A 27,300-nucleotide genomic window follows, 5' to 3' on the forward strand; every position below is an offset into this window, starting at 1 on the left:
TACTTATTTTGCAACTGTCCTAAAATCAGTGCAAAAAAAAACCCTAAAACATTCTAACATTTGACATATCTAACCAAGAAGTGGTACCTAACAGAAACAATGTGGGTCAAGTAAAAATAAAATTAGTAAGCAATTTACAGAGGTGTTACCCATAGCTTCGGTATACAAAACATTTTCAGGGTGAAGACATAAACTGCAGAGGAAAGCCAAGGAGATATGTTATTGAACAACTATCTTATTTGTGCTTTTTTGGATTCCAACACAGCCAAAATAGCTGTGTAATGCTTTTAAGAAAAGTATAATTTAATTTCCCTCTGGATATTTTATTTTTCTTTTTTCAATTGAGTTGAATTTAAGTGAATTCAATTGAATTTCGGCTAAATGTCCTTTATTTTTGTGACATTCTACTGCCACTGCTTCTTGCTCTGAGTAACATTTACCAGTGATAGTGAGCATTTGCGAACATCTTTAACATCCAACCCAGGATTTTTTTCTTTGTCCTTGCTAATACTGTTCCACCCATTTCTTATTTTGGCCAGAGTCAGTCAGTCATTTGTCTCAGACCTCCACCTCTGCTCCCCAATACCTCCATTAGCTAAATTGCCATTTAGCCCTTACTGATCTCGAAGATCTTTTACTTTTGATTTGCTTTTGCGACAATTGGACACACACATGTACACAAAGTAAATTGCCCTTTTCTTCCCTGTGCACAAATGTCTCAGGTGTAAATCGCTTCAAAGAGGCAAAAGGTCAAGATTCCTGTGAGCAGTTTCTTTGTTTATTTTCCCTTGCTCTTCACTTTTGCAGCTTTACTTCTAAGCGGTGTGAAAGTTAGGTAATTGAATTGCGCTGAAAGCCAAGATTGCTCGATTCTAATGTCAGCAATCCAATTGGAGTTCAAGCTGTACCATATATCACCATTGATCCAGGAGCAGCTGGGTTGTGGGCTCTGATGATAAATGATGTTAAGGCAATATAGGGTTGTAATGGCCACGCAATAATCCTGTAATAATGAAAATAAAACAAAAGATTCTATATTTTTTATTAATCATAAAGTTTTGCCTCTCCTCATGAGTCTGGCCCAGTAATTTGTTTAAAACTCTTGTGTTTGTGTGAATGTCCTTCTATCTTCATTTGTCTCCCTCCCATTTCTTCATCAGGGGATGCCCAGTTCAGTGAAGCGGTAGGCTATCCTATGGTTCAACAGTGGAGGGTGCGCAGCAATCTGTACAAAGTCAAACTCAGCTCTATAACCTTATCCACAGGTCAGTGACTGAAAAAATATAATTTTGATTCATTGTTTATTATGTGACAGAAGTGGAAATCAATCTACACCTAAAGGAAATGTGATTTTTTTACGTTTTACCAGCAATCATAGCAATCTGGAAATCAATATAATTTGTTCCATCTTTGATAGAATTTTCTAAGGTGCTCAAGACGCTGTCGGGCGACAGCACACGTGAGGAGCTTCTTGCTTTCCTCCAGCTGTATGGCAGCCATTATGTGTCTGAGGCCCTGTATGGCTCTGAACTTAGCTGCAGCATCTACTTTCCCAGCAAGAAGGCCCAGCAGCAGCTCTGGTTGCAGTACCAGAAAGGTGAGTAAGCTGACAGATTTAAAGTCCAAATACATGCCGGCCTAAATTTAGAGGGCTTATATTTGGAGCTACACTATCTCTTATGTTGCATCTGTTGCCATATCTAAATAATAAAGTTATGTCAGTCTAAATGTAAGGAAATCAGGCACATGTCTTGCACAAGCCTTGTGCAGTTTGTATGCTGAGATTTAGGATGTTAAATGTGGAGTTTGCTCCTCCCTCAAAATAATTATTTTTGCCATGACATTTCTCCCCAATATTCACCTGACCATCTGGGGATTAACATTCAATATTCTGAACAATGCTATGAGTGTCACCAAACAGTCAAACAACTGTTAGCTGAAGGAAATCAAACCATCGACTCTGAACCATGTCAACCGAGTGGCATGCTTAGTTTAATGAAGTTTCATCTTCGCAGATGAAAGTATCTGCATATCATATTAATAAATCTGGTAAGGTTTTGATGGATCATTTCTGCTAAAATTAAGTATTACTTGCTTGAATCACAAAGACTCTATCCATATTAAATTATGATTCCTATTCTAGAACATTTTCTAAAATATTCAAGAAACTACAGTAACTGATAAAGAATTAACTGAGGCTCAAAAGAATTGGATGCATGAGAAATTAAGGACTTAAAACATGACATTTTTGCATACTAGTAAAACAAAACCTAAATGCGATAGTGTGGCAGGGTTTAAATGGTGTAAAACATGTTTGGGTTTTTCTTAGGAATGTTCTCTTCTTTGTAGGTGGCTTAATGCTGGCATTGTTTTTTGTTAGTGCGCAAAAATATGAGAAATGTTTACATGTAGGTTCTTATCTAAAAAAAAAGATTGTGACTGAAACCACTTTTTTTGTTAACACTGCACTCAGCTTTAACTGTGTCTCTTTATTCTGAGTGAAGAAAGTATATATGCAGAAAAGAAAATGTTTTTATGAGTTGAATCAATGTCATCAGTCAGTGTGTGATATAGAAATATCTAAAAGAAGGTTACTTATATTATCTTTCAAGGAAATATAAAAAATAGAAAGGCATTATTTCTTGGCTTTTCTTTTCTCCTAGTTTTGCTTGTGGTGTTTTTCGTTCGAGTTATTTATGTAGTGTAATCATGGATTCATGGAGAAATATTGAAAACAGTGATGTAAAAAGATGACCCTGTAATAGACTGGCAACCTATACAGGGTATGTATGACCTGCTGCTCCATTGATGGCTTAGTATTTGCCCTACCGTGACCATGAGAAGAAAAGCCTCTAAATTAAAATTGTTGGATGGAGACAAAAACTAGATAACATATATTTTTAAAGGTATTCAGGTCCTAAAAAAAGAGAGGGTGTGATGACTAGGACATAAAAAGTATTTTATCATGAGAAGCACAGAAAGGAAAAAGATGGAGAAAAAAAAAAGAAAAGAAACTTTCATGAAATTTCTAAAGCACCAAATGTTTAAATATTTAACACCATTTGCAGATGATTTCCATGATTTAAGGTTCTTGTCATTTTGGGTTTTGCCATGTAATTCTCTACTCTGTGCCCGCTTTTGTTAAGTTTTTATATTTATGCATTTCTTTACTTTTTGCTTTCTAGTTTGTTTGTTTTATTTCCTTAACCCTGGTTCTCTGAATTAGCCTGCTTTTGTCCTTATGGTAAAATAAAAAATGGCCTTTACTTATATAGTCCTTTATCAAGTCCGAGGACCCCCGAAGTGCCTAACACTATATTAAGCTGCCCAGGAGCAGAATGATAAAAGCAAGGCTGCCATACAGCAGGCAAGGCAGGTGAAGTGTCTTGCCCAAGGACACAACGACTGAGACAGATGGAGCAGGGGGCTCAAACAGACAGGTTACAGGACAAACTCTTAACCTATTGAGTCATTTGTTGGATTTGTGTTGTATTTCTGTTCCAATTAGTTATGTTTTGTTTTCCTGTCAGCTAATCAGCTAGTTTTACTCTAACTCTTGATCATACCGCTCCTCTCTACACATTAATCGTTTTCTCAGTCCACCTGCATCTGCAAATAAGTTCTTAGGCTGCCATCCTTTTAATAGTCATCAGTTTGCTTTCATCTTCTATGGGTGATAATATTTTCTACTATGCCATGCCGTATATTTTTCAGCTCACTACGCTGCCTCCGCCTGCCCGTCTGCATTTGGATCCTACTCCTGAGAATCCTTTTGCATAACAGTAATCTTTTAAGAGATATGAAAAAATTGTCACATGAAATAATATGTGCAAATACTTTGGGCATTAACTGTAATTGTACAAACCATACTCAAAAAAACAAATGTCATAAACCTAACATAAAATGAAAACCATAGGGTATTTTAGTTTATCGGTTCATATTTATTGCACTCAGGATTATCAATACAAACATGAATTGGATTGAAAACGTTGAACAACATGATTGTTTAGTATACTGTAAACAGAATGCTAAGTCATAAATCAGTAATATGAACAAAAAAACTGCAAATGTAATGAAACAACATATTTAGAGGATGAGAGACACTCAACAACTCACCACATGAACACAAGGACACTTGACTTTTAAGCATTTTCTGGTCTTTTCTGTGACTTTTAGTCTTGATTATGCTGTTTCTACTTCAGTGATGATCACTAAACAATTTTTATGCTAAGAATGACATGCAGTAGATAGACTATTAGATCAAAGTGTATATAGTGCTGAGATGGATTTGCATAAAAGTAAAAGCATAATTTAATATGCAAAAGGAGAAAGAAAATGTGTGGCAAAGCTGACTGTTTACCTAAACTGCAACATTCTATCTCGAGTTCAGTTTACTGTAATTATTTGTTGACTGCCAGATTATCTTTTGTGCATATTTAGATTTTCCTTTTACAGCACATAGGGCTACAAATACAGAGTCAGTCAGTTTGGGAACATTTACATTAATCTGTTCATTTAATTCAGATTATATTCTCCTAAATATTCAGAAATTCAGATTAACTTTCAATGAATGATTACAAATTACAGTTAACTTCTTAAATGGTTCAACCTTCAAAGCCTCAAACATTACCCATCCTTTTAGTGAAATTCCCATGGAAATTTTTATTTTATTTTTTGAAAACAGAATGTTCTAATTTTTATATAAGCCTTAAAAAAGTAGAGTGTCATAAACACTGAATTGGCAGCACTTATTACCTTTATTATGGTAATGCATTTTATGACTTACTTACTAAAAATGAGATGCATACCTGTAAAGCAACACATCACGTGCTCGGAGCTGCTAGTCCAGCTGAGTTTAACAGCCTGTATATTTTAATGGTTTTACTGTCTACTTTTTATGCTGGAAAATGGGGCAAAAAATGATACATAAGAAAATTATGTAATCCAAAGATGCATAATAAAACATTTGTTCATTTTTCAGTATTTTAATTTGAAATAATCCTTACTTTGGTGGTTTTATACCTCCTTTCTGCTATGATATTGTTAACTTGCATAATTAATCCACAGGACACAAAGCTTCAACTATAGATTTCAAAGGCTGTACTTTGACCCAGTTCAAGTTTGACCAGAAAAACATTTGCTTATATGGCTGAATAAGCTAAAACAACATGTTTAGTCATGTCACAGTGCTATTATATATTAAGAATCTTATTCTTTGAATTAAATGACAGTTTTAGCATAACAGGACATATCACAAATGTGGATCCAGGTTTGAGTATCACACATGGTAATAGGGCTGAGCAATTAATTGCATTTGCGATATAATTGGTACAGATCCATGCATAGAAGTAAACACTTTTTCACATAATGGTTACATCTTGTTTCAATGGACTCTGGGCAAAACAAGATCTCCAAAACCGAAAGCTTTAGGTGAAACATCTACAAACTTTGGGTTTGTGCAAAGGAAAGGAAAATCAAAATAAAATCGCAATTTTTGTGAAAAATAATTGCAATTTTGATTTTTTGCAAAATTGTCAAACTTTCTTTTTCTCACAGAGGAGACCAAAACTTACTTTATATACCAACAGGCTATGCAATAAATACTATGCAACAGTGCTAGCAAATGGATAAAATAACATATTTATTAAATAACCTATATTGGTAATAAAATATGTTTTTAAGTCATGATTATTCTGACAACTTTACAGATGCGTTTCTGGTTTCTTGAAACAAATCCATCTTAAAAACTTGAGCTTTAATTTATTTCAATGTTAATTTAAGTGATGAATGCAAAAACAAAGAATGACCAATGATGTTACTTTCTATGGAAAAATACTAAACTACGTTTAACAATAAACTCTTCTGGGCTTCAAATCTTGTACGCATTTCTCTCCTGTAACATTTCTTTCCCCTTTATACTTGAAATTTTTATTAAGCTAAAGTTCTCTTTGTAATATGCCATCACAATGCATGTAGTAAAATTAAGATTCCCTTTGCTGAACTGAATGTTTAACTACATTTTCTACAAAAAAAACTGTGTTCTCTTTTCAGGAATAACAAGAAAAATATATATATATTTCCTGTAGATGACATATAAAGCTAAAAAAAAAAGTTCAGTGAGTTGTGTGGCAGCATTTTTCACCCTTTTTAATATCATGGCTCATTTGAGTTTGCATGACTTACAAAACTGTATGGTAGGCAGTTTGCATTTTTTAATTCCTAAAAGATTAAAATAACTATTAAAAGTTTATCAACGCACACTACAAATTCCAAACACTTGCTAAATCTTTTCATAAAGGCATTAACCCCCAAATTAATCCAGCCCATCCATAAGTCATCCATTTTTTGAAAGCTTTCGCAATTACCAACCTCCCCAGATGCCTTCCTTTTTTTCCTTCTAGCATGGCAATGAGACTGACTTAGTGATTAAACTGAAGATTACACATTGTTTTCCAACTAGAATGGATGTATGCCCTTTGCAAATTACCCCAATATACTTGATACACATACAGAATTAAATTTAAGGCTTTCTTTTCCTTTCCATTTTTAACTAGCAGATTGGTAAACATAAAAATGACTTGAAAAGGCCTGAAACTTCACAATAAAAAAAAAAAAACTTTTTTTTTTAACAGGAAAGAATGTTCTATATTAGTTTCTAACTAAAACTCTGTTCAAAGCATTAGAGCACCTCTGTGATTTTATAGCTTACAGCTCTGTCATTTTTTTGTAAAACTGGTTCTATGTCTGTGGAATCGAATGCAGATCAAGAAGTCAGACATTTAGACATTCAGGGACGAATGAGCTACAGTAGAACATCATCCAGATCAGAGACGTTGAATTTTGATCCTAAAGCTTCTATTCAAATTAAACAATGAAATTACGAATCTGAGCACAACATTGAAAACCACCAATTCTCATACATCTATAAAAATGTGAATTTTATTGAAGATACTATATTTTTGTCACTCTTTTTAAAACTTAAACTTATATGACAGATAAGGAAACCGTAGAATTTATAATTTCAGGACTTTGAATATTGTGAAAAAGTTAAACATGGGGGAGTCTCTCCCCAGACACCTCCTCCTGCTCTGCAGGTTGAAGCCCAGGGCGTTTCTTTGCCAGCGAGACAGACATACGGCAGCCTCTCCTCAATGTCCTCGGTCGTTCTTCTTCTCAGTGCGACGTGCCTGAAACACCTTCAGAGGGAGGTGCATCAGAAAAAGAACCCTTGAGTACCCCTACGAGGGTGTAGAGCTGGTCCAGTGTTCCACAGGTGTGGAGGGATGCCCCCACCCCAGTCTGCCAGTATAAGGGCACTATCTCTGACTTCCATGTGATGTTGAGGAGGCATGCCAGCCTTGGCAGTCTGACAACATCCAGAGCTTTTAGGTACTCAGGGCAGATGCTGTTCACCCCTGAAGCCTTGCCACCATGATTTTTTTTTTTTTTTACCACCACTGTGACTCCAGCCCGCGTGATGTACAAAAACCGCCCCAAGTATTATGTCTTTTCTTATGCCACAGAAGGCATGTCAGCCAGGTTAATGAGATTGTAAAAGTATTCCTTTCACCGTTTAACAACATCCTCATTCAAGGTCAGTACAGTAGCTCCACGCTCCCATTAAAAAGAGTGTTAGCAAAGCACTAACTCCAGAGGAGCCAGAAAAGAATTGCTTTGAGGCCGAACAATAGTCTTTCTCCATGGTATGATATGATAACTGCTTGTTGCCTCAGGACTCCACCTATAGATGGTCACATCCATCAATAGAGGCCCAACCACATGCAAATGAACATCCGTTTCAAAACTTTAACCTTTTGTTTAAAATATCATTTATCATATCTGTCAGATAAAACATAGAAATAGTAAATAAAGGCTTAAAACAGATAACTGATTAATTAATCTGTAAGATGTATGCGTTTCAGTTTCTGAAATGAGTGACAAAAGATAACGAACTTATGAATGGTATTCTAACTTTTAAATATCTACACAGTGATAAAAACGTTTACAGTAGTAAATATTCAACATTTTATTATCCCTGAATATTACTGATTGAAAGCTTTTTTCTCCATTAGTGAAAGAAAAGTAACCTTTAAAGCTGCCAGCTGCATTCAGCAGATGTTTTATTGTTAATTTTGCTACTAAAACATAATATTGGGGCAGAGAGACAAGTCAATAATAAAGTGCATCGCAGACCAACTTTCTTGAACTTACAGTATATTTTATTTAATATGTAGATCTTAAGGTATTTTCTACCCCTTCTCTTTCAGTCAAATTTAAGTAAGTCACAGATTCACGTTTAAGGGGAAATGGAGGCTGATAACAGAAGAAGGAATATTTGCACTTGTGCTTTATAGATTTCACACCAATTGCTTGATTTACATTATGTACCTGCAAAACTTGCTATAGTAATTTATAAATAAAGCCACCTTGTAACCCAGCTAGGGAAGAATAGTGCCTTTCCCACTTCGACCAGACCAACAACACATCTAATAAACTCCTAACGTTACAGGATGTAAAAGTTTCTAGGAAGTTGAAGAATGCCTTCTTTGGATATATGTAAAGACTTTGACACAGTGGTCCCAACAATCAAGCACTAGGAGCTGTCCTTTCTGGGTAGTAGCTACTCCCACAGGACAAGTCAGCCCGTCTTGGACCAGAACGTTAAATCCCCCTTCTTTGGGAAATTGGAGGATTTCTTTCCTACCACTGTCAGTGACCAGTAAATCACCATTGGCATCCGCACACATGCCTGTGATGCAGCGAAAATCCTCTGTCTCTGCAAAGAAATGGCTGAGCTGCTTGCCAAGCTGGCCATCAGTACCCACTGAGCCAATGGAGAACCCCCCTTCGAGGAGGGGATCATTCTGGTGTTTTTCAAAGTTCAGGGCCAATCCTTGGGTAAAGTACACGGTTCCTGCTGCATCACACGTCACAAACTTTGGTCGCACTGCAGAGCACAGTCGATTGTAGCTGACCACACCTACGTTGCGGTCCACTGCAAGGCACCACAGCTTGCCCCCTTCCACATCCGATACCACAAACTGGCCTGATGGCATGGCAGTAATTCCCCAGGGTTTAATAAGTTGATTTTTGTGGCAGGCCACATAATGCCCATCCATGGTGTAGACTTTAACTGAATTATCATAGTTGTCTGTAACACCAATTAGACCTTGGGGAGTGACAGCTATGGATAGGGGGATAAGGTTAGGCAAGTCAGCACCAAAGAAGCTGAGAACAAAATTATCAATGCTTGCATTGCGCCTGATTTCGCGGGGTACGCCTTTGCGATTGAATATCTGGACACGGCAGTTTCCTCGGTCAGCCACCAGAATGTCACCATGTGGGGAAACACAAATACTAACAGGCAAATTGAACATTCCAGGCAGTGCTCCTTTACAGCCCATCTTTTTCAGAAACTGGCAGACTGGAGGTGTAGAACTAACCCCAGCAGATCCCCCACCTGCATCCATGGACTTTGATTTAAAGCTGCCTGGCGAACCACACACTGCCTCTTCTCCAGCTGAAACCATGTCAACATCCCTGTAAAGATCTACTGGAACTGTCACAGGGCCACCTGTAGCACCTAACTGTGCTTCCTCCGCATTAAACTCAAGCACAGCTTCCAACCCACCTTTCTCGTCGTCTGTATTGACTGTGTAAGCGTTCGTGGTCAAACGACCCACTTCTATAGGTTTAGAGTGCTCTGCTCTGGCCAGAGTTGGCTCTTGCAGCTGGAACTGTGTGGGTAAACTGCTTTTTAGGTCCAGTTCTTCATCATCACTTCCTGCGCCATCATCTCTCAACAACGCAATATCACTTTGTCTGACTCGTACTGTCAGGTAATCACATTGTGACACTACTTTTACCTCAGCAAGGTTCAGTAGATATGTCTGCTCTTCAATAACCTGTGTATTAAGCTTTTCCACTTCTCCTAAAGAAGTTGTAAATGTCCTTCGAGATCTGCTGAGCTCTTCCTGAAGATGTAGTTCTGCCGCAGAATATTCTTGCTGTACCGCCCTGTACTTTTGTTTCAAGCTTTTGGAAATGTTTTCCAGTGCCTTCTTTTTCTTCTGAATATTGCCCATAACGTCACGGAGGGCAGAGAGTCTACCACTCAGTTCTTTACGGCGCTGCTCGGCAGCTACTTTTATCGTCTGAACCGAATGACCGTCATGCAGGTGGCCATCAGCTTTACAGACCTCACAGAGAACCGTGGTACAGTCAAAGCAGAACTGTCTTGGTAGCCGGTTGCCGCAGGACTTGCACATTAGCGCCGCAGCTGCAGCACTGCAGGTCAAAGTGCAGTCTATAATCTTGAGTACAGTGAGATTATCCGCCAGCTGGGAAATGCTGCTCATCCTGGACACCTTGCTGCAGAAGGGGCAGCGGACACCATTAATGGTATTAGCCAACAGTTTCTCCAGACAAAGTCGACACACAGTGTGGCCACACTGGAGAAGTTTGGGTCTCAGCTGATCTTGGTTATAAGTCTCCAGGCAGATGGGGCATTCAAGCACCTCTCTCATTAGGTCTGGGTCCAGTGAGGAGCACGCTGCTGCCATTATAATCCTTTCCCTTAATTGGAAATAAACACAAGCTGTTATAAATTCCCATTTTGGTTAACAATTAAATTGAAATAATCATAAATCAAACATAAAAAAACTTTATTTTTTAGCTTCTCATGACCTTCAGTAAAGATGAACAGATATTTTCTTTATTGAATAGATATTTTCTTCAATAAATAGAGAATTTGGCCTTACGTGTAGAAAAATACATTCTCAGCAAAAATATTAGAAAATCCCCAGACTCACCAGGGAAAAAAAGTTTTTTTTTTTTTTTTTACAATATTGGCTTCAATTGTATTACCCCGTTTTTTTATATTATAAAAGAATTTCATGTTTATGTTTTCTAAATAGAGTTCAACAGGAAAAATTTTTTTTTTCTGTTCTAAGAAAACTGTAATTCCCCTGCCAAAACACTTTAAAGAATAATAAATGAATGCTGTCAGTGCAGTTCTTATAAACATTAAAGATTTACATTTTTTTAATGCTATGTAGGACCAATCCTGTCGTAATTAAAAATAAATAAATAAATGCTCCAAAAATAAATAAGCATACAATTGCCCCCAAAAATACAATGAACAAATAAATGTAGCCAGCCCTGGCTGGCCCCAGACCCGGACAAACCCCTGAGCTGATGGCTCGTTTCGAATGCCCGGTCCAGTCCAGTCAGCGGCCGAGCAGCCAAACATGAGCATTGTTTTCAAAAGCGGTTGCTAAATGTCTCAGCTCACTGACCACTTCATGGTAGGTAGCCATGTTTGCTGTGACTGTGGCTGGTGGCTGCTAACCAACCCATGGGCAGAAGTTGAGCCCTTATGACACACTCCTCATTTGCATAATGAGGCAGAAATGCATAAAGAAATGTATATATGACAGGCAGAAATCAATAACATGGAAGAAATAAATACAGTTATTTTTTTATTGTATTTTGGGGGGGCAATTTATTGTATGCTTATTTATTTTTGGAGCATTTATTTATTTCTGTATTTATTTAAAATTATGGCAGGATTGGTCCTCCATATTGGAGAGGCAGTAAATGAAGGAAAACAAATTTAAGACTTAAAATAAGCTCACACCTGCTGTAGAAAATATGGACATAACATTTCTAAATGGGTAATTGTAGCCTAAATTATCCTACCTATCATATTATGTTTTAATAAATATATTCTAGCGGATTTGGTAGTGAAGTTTAATGTAATTTCAATAAAATACTATAATCACCAGCTGTAGCAAATGTAGACTAAATCTAACAAATGCATGAGTTCTGGGCGAGCTTATCAGACTTTAACAACGTCGAAATGTTTTGCAATTTCTTTCCGAACTCTTTCTGCTCCCTTGACTTTCACTCATCAACAGAGGGCCTCTCTGTCTGACAGCAAATGAAGGGTAAACACATCGCGACATCATTTGACAGAAATACAGAGCTGATCACAGCAGGGCGTGCATCCTAACAACAGCTAATAATGCAGCTAACGTGTTTTATATATTTGCTCTATAGCGTTACCTTTCCTGCACCGTCTGATAGTTGAGAGGTTGTTCAGTCTGTGAGCTCCAGCCGCTGTTGGAGCTGCAATGCTGGGACTCCTCCCACACAAGCGCTGCTTACATAAAGCGCATGCCTCTGAGGCTGATGCTTTTCCCATTGGCTACTGAAAAACACTTTAACGCCATGCCTGTTTACTGAAATACCTCATGCATTTATTATATGTCATGATCCATTAGAGAGTTAAATCGATTTAGAAATCGTTTGCGGAGTATTATAGCTGTTTACAACGACGTTATTCTAACTGTACGTATATGACGCAAAATAAAAATGCAAATAAAAAATTGTAATAGAAAAATATGATTCTGCAAAAAAAGAAAAAAATACAAACGGTTGATTTTTATTCACTTAAAGGATTGCCTGAAAGTAAAACTGAATGCAAAACAATTTTTTAAGATAAAAATAAAAACTGTAATGACATAGAACGGCCACTAGATGTCAGCATAGATCCACTCTATGAGTTATGATCAGTATAACTTATTTTAGCCCCTTTTTTCTCTTTCTTTGGGGGGGTGGTTCTGATGAGTATTTGTCCTAATTTTTGTTTAAATATATTTTCTAAAATCTTCATACAGTGGGACTCCTTGCAGTTTACTAATGTGTAAATTGTCTTTCCAATACTATCGTTAGTTAAATACTCACCATTCCTTTCAAAACACACCACACATTTTATTAACACCCAGCAAATCTGATTAAAAAGAAAATTCTGGTCAAGCTAACATTTTAATTACAACATACGTACAGCCAAGCTAAGTACATAGACTGATACTGCAGGATGTTTTGTTGTGTTTCATATATGTCTAGAAACGTTATAAACAGTGAGTTGTGCACCTCTAGGAATTTGCAGAACATTTTTATTTCCTTTACTGCAATATTAGTTACATACTAAAACAGGGGCATTCAAAGACCTTATGACAGAGAACAACAATGTCACAAAGAAACAAGAAAAGAGAAAATGCACACTTCGGTAATGTTGACTAATTGGTGCAATCTAATAAGGCTGTTTCATTAGCATAACATCTGATGCTCCTCTTAAATAATGCACAAGGAAAAAGCTGCTTTGAGTGTAGGAGCCATCCCTTCTAATCTCTGGCTCTGATCCGCCTATAGACATCTGATCATGTGTTTATTCATCCCTACCACCACACAAGCTTAGACCTTTTCTTTTTCTTTTACCTGAACATGCTCCTCTTCGTGCTCTATATTTTCCTTTCAGATCTGCACCTCTGTTACTTTCCCAGCGAGCAAACTCCTCATCTTAGTTGAAGAGCCATTATTTTCCTTCTCTTGGGTTTTGTTTTTACCCTAAGAACATTATGGCAAACAAGATGTTTATTGAAAAGACAGAAAAATACCTATTTTTTTATATGACTGAAAGAAACTTCAATCCCATCTGGGTGTTTTTAGATTCAGGCTAAAATAACTGCAGACTTGATATGATGTAATAATCTAGATTGAACTAATCATGTAATTCCGATAAAGAAAAGGTTTGTCTTGTAAAGCGTTCAGGTAGCTGGGATTTGTTTATTTAAAAGATGATATGTTGATTTTAATTGTAATAAATTTAAATAATATTTTAAAGCTGATTTATTTGGAGTTTTCTTTGAGGATTTTGTATCTTTGTATTTGCTGTACTTTTGTGCTGTTTGTAAATTCATTTTTGGTTTGTTTTTGTTTAGGATAAAACTTATCATTCATGAAATGGAAACATTTTAACCTCTTGATGTCTATTTCTGATATGCAACAAGCCTTTTATTCTATTTATACATATATATGCAATATACATATATATTGCATGTGTTCCCCTACTGCAGGTCATAAAACATTCTGTTTGGACCGAGGAACCTTTAATAAGTTTTCATTTCTGTATTGACTGGACAATCAATCCATCATTGATGCGTCATAAAATTCTATTCTTTTTTTAATAATTAGAAAGTTTAAAACTTTCCAGTTGGCAACTACGTAAAGGCAAAAATCATACATTAATATATATATATATATATATATATATATATATATATATATATATATATAGTAAAATAATTTCAAAATGACAAAAGTGAGAATAAATAATAAAATGGAATTTATGATTACTGATTTAGAAATTATATGTTCAGTAAGACTTCTGCACCTGTTGACAGATATGTTGGTTCACTGTTGATGAACAAAATACTTTAATTTGTCAGGGAATAAATTTCTATTTATTTTTTATGTTCTTTAAATTACAAGTGTAACTTCATCATTTTCTATAATAGTAGTTTATGTAAACTTTCAAGCACGTCTGCATATATATATATATATATATATATATATATATATATATATATATATATATATATATATATATATATATATATATATATATATATATAATCTGTGTTTGTATCTATAAATTCAGACATCAGGGGAGTAAGCATCTTAATGTGTTGATGTATAGCATTGATTCAATCCATCCATGTGATGCTAATTGTAATTCCAGCTGACAAAATGTAGCTAAAGATATGCGAAATATGCTTACCACTGAAAATAGCTGTAAAGAATATATATATATATATATATATATATATATATATATATATATATAATGGTAAAGCTGTTTCTGTTTGTCTTCGTTTTCATCGCTTTCTAACCATATTTTCACATTTTCTGTTCCTCTAATGCCTCCTCCTCCAGAGGCGACAGACCAAGGAGTTGTTGGAGGAGGAAGAAGGGAGCTTAAGTCAGTCCCCTTTATCAGCTACCTGCTAGCTTTGCAGAAGAGCCAGCTGTTGTCTGACGACCTGGTGAATGGTGTAGAGATCCGTTGTGAAGAAAAAGGCAGCTGTCCCTCTGGCTGCCACCTGTGCCATCACCAGGGTATGATGGGCGGACGGTCGGGAAGAAGTCGCAACAGTAATAGTAGGAGGGATGAGCAACCTTCTCCCATCCCTGTCCTTCTTGAAGTGAGCAGGGTTGTGCCACTCTACAGCCTGATCCAAGACAACATCACCAAAGAGGTGAGAAAGGGGTGTATGGCTTTACCTTTCAATCATAGAAAAGCTAAAAAATTAAGAATTTTAGAAAAAATAAACCTAAAATGGCAAGATTAAAACATACACCACAATTTACATAATTAAGTTCCAAACTTTTGTACAAATTGATACCTGTGCTTTATTTAAATATCTACAAAATCAGAAAATGCTCACTTAACTATGACATGCTTAAAAAAACGTCCATTCAGATCAGCATAGACTTAGACTCAACTTTATTTATCTCTTGGGATTGCTCCTTCATGGAAATCCTGGTTCCAGTAGCTTATTTAGAGTACAAAGAGTTAAAGCAAGATACCATTAAAGATAACAGTATTAAAAGAGTGTATATAGTATATATATATATATATATATATATATATATATATATAGTATGTATATATAGTAGTTGAATTGGATTATTGCACTTGTACTGCAGAGATGTACTGACCTTTTAAATAAGTAAAAAAACAAACTTCCTTCATTTTTGTATAATTACAGCTGTCCTTACTTAAACAGAAAAAGTAGAGCCCTACTGCAAACCTACCAAAACATTGTCACCATCCACCTAAATAAACCAACAGACCATCCAAGTAAGAAGAAGACTAGTAGTCCATTGTAACTCTCGAGTTGCTGCATAAATCTGCAGCTCAGTTGGGGGAGTATGTTAACAGTTCAAATGTTAATTTATAAACAGATCTAGCTTGAATGGAATACTGTCAAGAGGAAATCCTTTGTTGAAAGAAGGCCACAAGACGTCCCTTATAATATTTGCTACAAGCCTGGAACACTGGAAAAAACTTTTGTTGTCCCTCAATGGGGAAATGGGGAAATTATAAATACACAAACTGTTTTTGGCTGCATGCAAAAGGGAAAAAGTTGAATGATCAATGCATGCACATCCTTCTTACAACCATATAAGATGGTTGTTTGTTACAGCCTCATGCAGACGGAGTACTTTTACTCAAAAGAGACAGAAAAACTTCTTTATTTTAAAGTTACCTAGGTTAAGTACCAGTTATTCCTAGAGAAAACCTGCCAGTTGGATGCAAAGACATATCCCAAAAAGGCAGAGGGCAAACCAATACACATAGCTTTCAATATTGCATTTTTTTAAAGAATAAAAAAGAAAACTGAATAATTTTCTTTTCATTGCACAGTTAGGTAATACCTTGTTGGTCTATTGCAAAAAACCCTGTTTAAAAAACTAATTAAGCTTGAGCATTTCATTTCAAAATAAAAGTAATACGGTTTAATATCACCAAAAATTGTAATGTAAAAATGTATAAGTACTATGAAACCCAAGGCATTATACATTGTACTATTATGCAAATGTATTATTATAGATTTGCTATGAACTTCTGCTGCTTTTTAAAAGAAAACTGCATTTTCGTTATCCTATTTATTATCGGAATGAACATGTTATAAAGGGCTACAAAGAAAAAAGGGCAAATTGTGTACATTGTGGATATATTCAAAACTGTTTTATATGTTTTACTTAATATGTCATTGGATATCATATGCATAACATTTAACACTTATAAACTGTGCATATTCTGTGTCCTCTGAAGAGTTGTATTGATGCAGTTTTATTACCTCACCTCTAGAGGGCACGAGTTGGTTGACTTCGACCACTCGAAACAAGTACTGTAATACACAGGGCATAAAAAAGATGACATCATGGTTTTCTCTTGTGGGAAAGTCGACTTGTCTGTGTGTATGTGTGTACCTGTTGGTATTTTAAAACAAGCATGCACTGCTAAATGCTATACCAAATGTATATTACCATGCATTCTGTATGATTAATTCTGAAAAGTCTGGAAATTTTTTTAATAGTGAAATCACATCAGATTTGAGATGTTTTCTAAAGGGACTCATTTAGGAGGAGGTTCTGCATTCACTTGACATTTAGGTTACCGCATTTTACCCTGTTTGTAATAAATTTTGTGCTGGCCCTCCCAAGCTCATGTCAGGTATATTTGTGATTTCTTTGTGCAAGAATAGAAGCAAAACTTGGTAACTCAGTAATTTTCAACATCAATAAATCATGCTTGTGATTCGGAACCTCCATAAATATCAATGTAAATATGGATACATGCGTTCACAAAGGCACACGCACAGCATTAATCTCTGTACGTGCGTCTCATAACAAGCACCAGAGCACCAAAGAGTAGGAGGGGCAATCAATAGCAGACAACCCATAGTGGGCCTTGTCAATATTTTAATGTGAGGAAGTGCAAAATGCCTCCTATTTTGTTGTCTACCCCCAAACTACCCCTGATCTTCTGAAAGCAAGACAAGCTAGGAGAAGACTGGGTGACCATTAGTAGACTAAGTTACCCCTCAAAGCTTGCTTAAGTCAAGATTATTAGCTTCTCATTGATGTCATCAACCTCCCATGAGGCCAGGGAGTATAACACTTGGCTACTTTTTCGCTTTCATTTTTTGTTCACTTCTTGACTGAAGCTGCTGCACGTCACAATGGCACATAACATATATTGCATTAGAGGCCAGTAGCAACCTGTCTGTCCACACACACAATGGCTCCATCGTTTCATCTTCATGTGTGCGTCAGTCCCTCACACACAATTTTTACCTGGAACTGTCTTTCTCCTTGGCTGGGCCTTTAGGGGAAGATGGATGCCATGCTGCAAAAGCTCTCTTAGAAATACCGCCCTTTTTTTATCTGTACCCTTAGTTCAAGGAAGCAATCAAATAGTAGCTTAGAATTTCACCTCATGGTTGGGTGGGCTCAGATTTTATCTGGATGTGTATGCCTATTTGAATAAATCTGTCTGTAAATGCCTGCTATCTGTCTTCAATAGATATGTCACTTTCACTTTGGCTCCATTCGTCCCTCATTTCTCAGCGGCTGGTATCTTTTCAGTGACCTAAGCCAGGCTGTCTGGCTATGTGACAGGACATGTCTCCCTCATATATGTTCCATGTGAACTCAGAAGGGGATAAGAACAAAGACGTTTGTCATTTATTAGGAAAACCTAGACTAGAAATGGAATAAAAATGAATTAAATGTTAAATGCTGTTTACCTGCATGGGAGGTTTTTTTCTTAGCCTCTTTTTGGAGATTTAGATGATTTCTTTGAATAAATTTTTAATCAGTTACCAGAGTCTAGTTAAGAGACAGGAAAAAATAATACAAAATTGTTATTGAGTTCAAAAGACCGGATCCAAGTGTGTGACTTTTTTTTGTAGACAGTGCTGTGAATACATGTTCCCTCTATGGTGATTTGTCCTGTTTTTACTGTATTTTAACATTAGATCATTAGATTTTTTTATATTAAAAAAGCTAAATAAATATAAAATATGTATAATATAAAATAAATAAAAAATATATTAAATATAGAATATTAAGATTTCAATCACCCTTGTCCCATCAAAAAAGGCATTCCTGCTGGTTGAATCATGGATATGATTGACTTCCACTTTTGAAAAGAAGAATTTAATTTCCCAGGCCACGCTGGATTACTGATAGACAAGTAGAGTTAAGAAACCACTTGAATTGCATCTACTTCACAACATAAACCAGGCTGAAAGAAGTCCTGAAAAATTCCTCAAAAGATGAGAAACGTGGTCGCTGACATATTGAAAAGGAAAGATCCTGGGCAAAAACAGCACCACTGGGAGAATGCCAAAGTAAAAACCACTGCTGACCATAAAACCACAAAGGCATGTCTCACGTTTCCCTTAATGATCTCTATGACTTTGAAGAAGTGTACTGATGAGACAAAAATGCAAGTTTTTTGACTGTGCGTCTCTTGTTACATCTGGCAAAAAATAAACATTGCATTTCAGAATAAGAGGTCATACCACCAAGCATGGTTAAACATGGTGGCGTAGTGTAGTGGTCTGGGGTGGGGTGGCTTTACTGCCTCTGGACCCCCATGAATCATAAATTCTGTTCTCTGCCAGGAAATACTAACACAGTATCATGATGTCATTGTGTGTTTACCTGTAGCATTTATTTGTAAATCTTCTGGGATAAGAAGATAAACCTATTTTCAAGTTTTTATTTTTTGTGTGTGTTATTTAATTTAGATGTGGTCTTTACTTAACTCAGACTATGGGAGATGTGAATTGGATCCAATTTTACTGAGGTGGAACTGGCTTGTTCATGCTAATATACACATGCAAACACTAACTCTGACAGGCTGGTCGGTGCCAGGGAAATAGAGCCCAGACCATAAATAAGTAAACTTATGCCTGTGGTGCTTACTATGACTGAATTATGGCAAACCTTTTGAGCAAATTGATTTTGAGTCTAATGGGTCAGAATGCTCTATACCCTGCCCACTGGCCACTACTATGCTTCTCCTCTGTAAAGCAGCAGTTGAAATAGATACAAGGTGGCAGGTTCAAAATGGATGAGGTAGCAGGATTAAGTTCAAGGGCAGCATAGGCACATATAGCAATTTACAGAACTTGAAATAATTTCAACTTTTACTGCAGCAGCACAATCTAACACACTTTTTTTGTTTGGAAGAAATTCAATCTTTAACCACATGGAAAATAATTGATAATAAAATATTTATATATATTTAAAACCTTAAAATGAATGCAAAAAAAATATTTTTTACTTAATCTTTTCTTTTTAACCAAGATTGTAGATTTTTGGGTCTTGTAAGTAGTCATCTAAGCTAGACTATTCTTTGGTTAAAATAATTATGACTTAGACAGATGCCCAGTTGTTTGAGCCACTGGTCACTGTTCTGTACAAAGGCCCATATTTATTCCGTTACCACACAAAGCGAATATTATGTAAATGAAGGTAAGCAATGCTGGAGGAAAAGCAGGGAATTGCTACTCCAGAAAGTCTCCATAAAACCATTAGATACCATGTATACCTGCCAAATAAGAGTTATACAATAAAAGACAGTCTTCACTAATGCAAGAGCATGTGAACTTTGTCAAATGTCAAAAATACTCTGTTGAGAGTAAGATTCAGTTTTTAAGTAACAGTACCTCAAAAGTTGCTACAGGTGAAACTGGATTAATTACTACTACAGTACTAAGGCACCTAATGCCTTCTTTTAAGTGTGGTGGTAGATATGTGATCCTCATATTTTTCCCTGGTAATTTTCTTTTCTGTGAATTCTCACAAATACTATGCGTGGAAATTCCAAATAAAATGCTGTTTAGAAATGAGTTCTAGCCAGGATAATGATCAAAGCCATTTCCCAAACAATATGGCTACAAAATTTACCTTCTGCCATCGCTTACCTTAGCCCCTAGACTTAAATACTATATAAGACATGAGCTAAAGAGTTGATAGTTCAAAAGAAAGGTAAGAAATCTGGACAAGGAAGAAAGTTTGTGTAAAAAAGAATGACCAAAGATCCTACAGTATGATCTTTAATCTTCAATTTTTTAAATGTTTTTTTTTTATTCAAACACTGTTTTCTCTGCTTCTGGTCCACATACCTATCTTTTTTCAGTAATTGGACCTCAACTTAAGTGAATTGAGATCTAGAGTCTTGCTTTTGAAATTGAAGAAAGTCTAAATAGACCAATGTTTCACTAAAAGCTACATTTAATTAATATCATAATGAACACATGAATAGGGAGTAGCTTCTTTGTCCCATCTTTTATCTTGCCATCAAAAGCTGAGGTTGTCTAATTTAGAAGACGGATTTAAAGCTTTTTTTTTCTGTTTTAATTCATCATGGGAAGAGAACCCACCTTGAGGAAGCTTATTACATAGTAGTATAATCTGCTCTAATCTATGTTAATGTTAAACAGATTGTACAATGTAATGAATGATAATCTTATCAAAGCCTAGATGAAAAATAACTTGGGGTGAGCAAATAGTACTTTAATTCCAGTGTTATATAGCCATATTGGACAAGATCAGTACTATTTCAGCCTGATGCACATATAAACAGTTCATTCCAATGTTGAAACCAATGAGACAGGCAAGACACCTATATTGGTTTTCCTTAAATATAGATTTTTTTTTTCATTCTTTGTTAAATATTCCCTATCTTCCAGTCATAAAAGTGCTTCTTACACTAGCAGTTGAACAGTAGTTTTCTATTTTGTGTAACAGAAAAAAAGGTAATGACCCTTTCCTTCTCACAGAGATAAAGTAATTCCAACAAAGTCCAACAAGGATCTCCTGAATCTTTCTGTTCCACAACACAAAAAGATGGGCCTGCCACTTCGTAATGATATCTTCAATATTTTCTTAGAAAATTTTAGGCCTATTTGTACCAAGTGACTTCTGTTGAGATACCACAGGCTACCTGAGTTTTACAGCCAACCATGTCAGTTCCTTTATTACTACAGTGCCTCTATCTTCTGATGGATTTTTTTACCCGGATAATAGAGCATGCCACAAAGTTTAAATCATTCCATCCAGTCTCTTAAACCTAAAATTTAATACCTGTCCAAATAAGAAGGATTTCTTTCTCCATGGTATTATATATTGTATTTCTTGGCATTCATGTGTTTTATTGGCCATTTAAGAGTGAGGCAATATTCCTTATTATACTGCCATATTATATTATATAATTATATTATAACGAATTGTGTTGCTTGATATTACCCGCTTATTCAAAATGTTCTCTTTTCAATTAGGTAAACTATACATTGTGTTTTGGGGTTGTCTTGTGACATGTCAATCCCCTGTCAACCTCTGGATGAACCAACCCAGCTGCTGCCCTTAGAGCACAATTTCCTGGAAGTGCTACCTCTGATAAGGTTCCTAGAAGCAGCCCATTGGCTTCATCGTTAACACCATTACCCTTGAATGATTGGAAAAGTCCCATAAAGGCACTGCTGTTCGTCCACATACACACACTCACAGAGATGAGCTGTTGTGTGTTCTGACTTAGACTCTATTCCACCACTGGTGATTATCTTATAAATCAATACTGTGGGCCAGCTGGCCAGTGTTTTTGTGTATTAGCCTCAGAATACAGACAGTAATTTGGTCAGCATAGACTAGACAAACAGATTAATACATTAAGGAGGTCACAATGGCCTCACTTGGCTTCTTGTTAGTCACGACAGGGTTTCTATAAAAGCGAAAGGTTCAGGTTGTGTTTTGGGGCCAGTGAGTCTGCATGGTCTAAATGACGTCAAGACTATGCATTCAAGTGACTGGAATTGTTATTGTTAATTTGTCTTGCTGTATAATGATAACATTTTATCTACTAAGGTTTAAGTAATTACATTTAAAGCTTATATAATAGGCAAGTTCACTTAAGATTAATTGAAGAATATTTGAAAAATGGTAAAATTATTATATTCATTTTAAGAACAGGGATGTCACAAGTTCAGAAAAAATAAAATCTTTCTTTCTCATCTGTAAACTCTTCTACATGTTTCAAAGCTTTGATAGAGTGCCTCCAATGAAAACAATTGTTTGAATACAAAGCATAGCTTAATGAAATCTGTCTCTTGATGAGCAAATAATTTATTAATCGGTATGGGCATGTATATTGGTTATGGATCTGTGGTGTTCAGGGAAATGTATGAACTATAACAGTATGCATCTTTCGTGGCTCACAAGTAAAGGGGTTGTCCTGTTACTAGTGGGTTCTTGGTTCTAAATCCTTCTGTGATGTGTAGCTTACCACAGTCAACATATGATTGTTGTCTCAAACTGGAAGCCTTCATGGAGCCTGCTCGTCTTATTGATAGACTATTCCTCCATAGATTTGTGTCCATGTTCACTTCTTCACCATTAGACGATTTAGCTCATTATCACTTTATATGAACAATGTCTTTCTTTCTTTTTTCTGTCCCATGCCATAAACCTCCATCTCTGTTTTGCCTCCTATGCCCCCCCCCCCACGCATCTCCCTGCCTCATCTCCTTAACCACAATTTGCTTCCCTGTTTATTCAGGGGAGACTGGCTTGCGTTACTCTTTAAACATAAACATGGCGGTGATCGCTTTGTCTGTTTTTAACATGTGCAGCCATGCAATCAAGCGCATATGCCCATATGGGGTTTTTCTAAGAAACTGATGGTGGTAAGTCCATGCAGTTTTGTGGTCTTTCTCTCTTTTGCCCTTTGTAGTGGGGGTCATTTCTCATATTTGTCTATTCTTTGTGCGTACAAGGGCCCAATGTCTGGGATTTTTGTGATGCCTTTGTCTGTGGTGTACCTCCCGTTGACATGAGGTGGCAAGTTTCCTGCTGTTGTTTTCCTGCAGCAGTTACCCACATGGGTGAGGAGGGGGGGTGTTCTGACTTTTTTGTTTTTTCCTTGGGGTCATTATATGTTCATGGTTTTCAGTCTTTGCTTACGCCCTAGAAAAACTTCATTCTTCCAGCTCATTTAGAGGGGCTTACATTGGAGAATGATCTGTTAAATGAGAAAGAGGGGATTGCAGAGCCCCCAAATGCAAAGCAGGGGATTGATTTCAAATCTTAAGACCCGGTGTTCTGCAGTTTCTTTGGCATCTTGTAGTTGTTTTACCATCCTACAGTATCTTTCATGGGTTCTCCTGCCTCACTTTCCCTTTTTATTTCCCCGACAGTCTTTTGTCTGCTGCTTATTTAGGTCACTAGAAAACATAACAACTCAAAAGACTTGAAACCAAGGGGTACTAGAAAGAGTTGGTTCCCATGAAAATCTGTTGAGCATCAACCATAGCTAACAATGAAGTGTTGTGTTAAAGCTGAAGTCACAATGTGTCCTACCTTACCATGTATCCCAATGTATTGACGTTGACATCATAAGTCGAAATTAAGCAGATCGTTGTGCACCATCAACTCCTGTCACTTCGGTGAAGGGAGCATTTTACTTTTAAAACAGTCCTATATTTATATTTCTAACATTCTCTTATAGTTAAACACTGTTTGCGTATATTTTTTAACAGTGGTGCATATCGCCATGGCTTGTGCAGACTACGGTGCTGATGCAACAAAAAAATGATGTCCCAAAAATCAGTAGCAGTGTGGCTTATTTTGCTGGCATCTCATCTTTTTAAACAAATACCACGGCTGTAATAATACAATGTGTAATAACATCACCTTCTGATCTCACACCCTGACTCTGTTTTCCATTAGCTGTCTGTTATTCATGTGATGACTTAAAGGTTAATTGTCTCAAATGTCACTTTCGGTAATCGGCACACTGCAGAAATCTTTAGTGGCATATCTTCAATGTGTGAAACAGCTAACTGTAGAAATCAATTTTATTTTGTAACTGTGCAATTTTCTTAGTGGTATAAACCGTCTCATCATTTACTTTGCTTTCTCATTATTGAATGTCATGGTGTCTGGAAAAAAAAAAGAAAGAGGCTACTCCCTTCTCTGTGTTTGGCGTCTGGTATACCACGATTATCTGTCTGCATGTTTCAATATTTTTTTTGTGGCCATGATCAAGCACATCTCAAAAACAGTATGCATGAGGCAGCACTGCCAACAAGCGAGAGCGTATAAATAACTGAGAGCTCTATTGATCCATAGTGTGACAAGGGGGAGCAGAAGTGCTTGCAAACTCCCTGGAAGTCACTCTATATCATGCCTGAGGCTTTAGGAAAAGCCCTGACATTATACTTTATTGCTTTGACGTTTATATTGGCATTTTGCTGCCTTTTAGAGGATGACTGAGTCTCTGCCTTTGACTTTTTTCCCTTTGTGCCGGTTAATGAAGTAGCACAAGGAGATGTTAGGAGATGATGTCACCTCTTAATATCGCACTACCCAACCCCCTCCATCCCCGCCTCAGTCAGATCGACAGCAAAGCTAGCAGATCTCGCACAGAAGCGAATAAAATGAGGGAGGTGAGGAGTGACACTCCTCTCACATCTCCATCATAAAAGTAACAGTGTATCAATGATATAGCAGTGTAAGCTTGTTGGTGCCATTGGGTAATTGGCACAGGTGGAAATAAAAAGGTCAGTCTGCATGTAGTGGGAAGTCAATATCGCTAGATCTATATTTGACTAATTGGAGGTGTGAACAATTTGGTATCCTTAAATTCCTCTTAGTGACCTATGCCTAATTACTAAAATACTCTCTATTTTATCTATCATCTGTCTGTCTGTCTGTCTGTCTGTCTGTCTGTCTGTCTGTCTGTCTGTCTGTCTGTCTGTCTGTCTATCTATCTATCTATCTATCTATCTATCTATCTATCTATCTATCTATCTTTGTTCATTCCAAGGAAAACCATGATGTGGAATGTCTTTATGTAGAAGTATGGATTTCATTGCTTTGAGGGGTTCAGATGGGGGTGGGCTAAGCATAGATGGACAATGACCACATGTTCCTGGAGATAATTGCATTTCTCTCACCTATGTTACCCTTTATAGGCCTTCAAGAGTGCTACAATGAGCTCATACTGGTGTGCTGGAAAGGGCGATGTCATTGATAACTGGTGTCGCTGTGACCTGAGTGCCTTCAGCAAAGACGGCCTACCTAACTGCAGTCCCCTCAGGAAGCCCATGTAAGTGTGAGGGGACACCTACAATTTTATATCAAGGAGAGGTTTTCTCAATGAATGCAAAGGTTTTAAATGAACACATACATGCAAACACACATACATATCTTTGCCAACTCCTGGGGTACTTGGGACTGTTGTGGACAAAAGGTTGGTTCCTAAAGTTCTAATAGCTGTGAATGGACTTCCCACCCTCCCTCCCATACAAAAAAAATAAAAATACATACCACCCTTCAAGGTGTTCCAATAATGCTTCTGAAGCATTTGTAGGGCATGCCCTCAAGTAATTGCTGCCAGGGTGTCCTGCAAAAGAATGTTAGGTTTAAAAGTCAACACTGTAGAGGACAGAGCAACTAAAAGCATCTGATTTATGAATGAAAGCATTTAATTTCAGTTGCCTTAGGGCCCAGTCACACCTTGACAATTTTGCCAACGTAATGCCAACGTAAAATTTGGCAAAAATGCTAGCATATTTTGAATAAGTTATGACCACGCTGAAGTACATCGACATATGGTTAATATGGCACATCAGCATATGGTTAGTGCCAGCGTATGCTTATACTTGGGCCATAAGTTAAACGTAAGTTATCTGATTGTTGACAAACGTTAAGTGTAAGTTACTCATAAGTCATGGTGTCTAGCTTATCCAAAACCTATGAGTAAGTTGTGCATAACTTATGCGTAACTAATTAAGAACTTATCTCCAATGCATATTGACGTATGCGGGTATATTTGACGTGTTCCAGATCACTGCTGAACATGTTTCTAACTTACACCTATTGTATAATGGCGTATTGGCAGCGTTTTGGTATAAAAGTTGTTCACAGACTTCATGGTGCATAGTCGTATCATAAGAGATGGAATGATGGATGGATAAGAGCTGTCCCCCAACATCAGCATGATCTTATCAATGTGACTCTGTTCCAGTTGTAGGGTGAGCATGAAGGTAAGTGTGATTGATCCTTCCTGCGTTCATACCCACGGCCATGACCAACAAACTTCCTAGCGGACATGACGCTGAATATGCTGTGACTGCAAACCTTCTTTCTTTCTTTTTGTTTTTAAATTTTTTTTTTGGTAGGCAGTAAACAGCAGCTAGGTTAATACAGTGACTGCAAGCTTAGAGGAAGCTTCTTCTTGTGCTTTTTATGCAGGCCAGGCACCTCAGGGCGCATTGCTGCCCTACTCAGGACAGTGGCTTGTGACATTTCATGGACATTACGCTGCCGTGAGTTTTGCATAAGGGCTGTCGTTGGACATACGCTCTGGACTCGTTATGAATACTGTATACATACGGCCAAAAAAAATAAAAATACATAGAAGGTTCAGCATATGCCGCCGTTTTAGAAAATTCAGTGACTTAAGCACACGCTGGCTAAATCGTCAAGGTGTGACAGTGCAATTAGGTTGGGATTGCTGTTCTTTTTCAAACCAAATATGTCCCTCTTCTTTGTATATCCCAGTATACAAGTATCCAAGAGCTCATAATAAACTTCACTTTAGCACAATTCTCTTTTGAAATTTTGACAATGACATTACATTATAGAGGTTGTTGAAACAATATCAACTGCAAAAATATCAACAACCTTTGTCATCTAAGTTATTATGCTGGCTGTGTTACATTATAACACTGTTCATAATGTGATGTTTTTAGTATGCTATTACTGGTAAAGGAATTTTTTTTAGTTTGTGTTCCTATTAACTTGTAGGCCAATTTGATTATTAGCCTACATAGACATGAATGAAAATTCATGCCGACTGTGTACACTTTCCTT

The 27,300-nt window shown here is 36.7% G+C and overlaps 2 protein-coding genes across 2 annotated transcripts in view; one reads left to right on the forward strand and one right to left on the reverse strand.

Annotated features, from left to right (window-relative positions):
* The window catches only part of LOC119794391 (astrotactin-2-like), a 425,475-nt gene that overhangs the window by 327,013 nt on the left and 71,162 nt on the right, over positions 1–27,300 (forward strand). The window contains exons 15-18 of the mRNA XM_038301931.1: positions 1,161–1,265; positions 1,418–1,597; positions 14,779–15,101; positions 25,398–25,531. Of these exons, the coding sequence (XP_038157859.1) occupies positions 1,161–1,265; positions 1,418–1,597; positions 14,779–15,101; positions 25,398–25,531 (742 nt within the window). The remainder of the gene's footprint in view (positions 1–1,160; positions 1,266–1,417; positions 1,598–14,778; positions 15,102–25,397; positions 25,532–27,300) is intronic.
* On the reverse strand, positions 3,921–12,147 carry trim32 (tripartite motif containing 32). Its single transcript, XM_038301944.1, has 2 exons — positions 12,067–12,147; positions 3,921–10,575 (listed from the first exon to the last, which is right to left on the reverse strand). Exon 2 carries the CDS (start codon positions 10,560–10,562, stop codon positions 8,523–8,525), a length of 2,040 nt encoding a protein of 679 aa, XP_038157872.1. The 5' UTR covers positions 10,563–10,575; positions 12,067–12,147; the 3' UTR covers positions 3,921–8,522.

Source organism: Cyprinodon tularosa, unplaced genomic scaffold (genome assembly GCF_016077235.1).
Source record: "Cyprinodon tularosa strain WSP-4 unplaced genomic scaffold, ASM1607723v1 ctg113, whole genome shotgun sequence".
Lineage (NCBI taxonomy): Eukaryota > Metazoa > Chordata > Actinopteri > Cyprinodontiformes > Cyprinodontidae > Cyprinodon > Cyprinodon tularosa.

Bases quoted from the DNA above. Each gene is read 5' to 3' on its own strand.
- trim32 (XM_038301944.1), bottom strand. From the start codon at position 10,562: ATGGCAGCAGCGTGCTCCTCACTGGACCCAGACCTAATGAGAGAGGTG.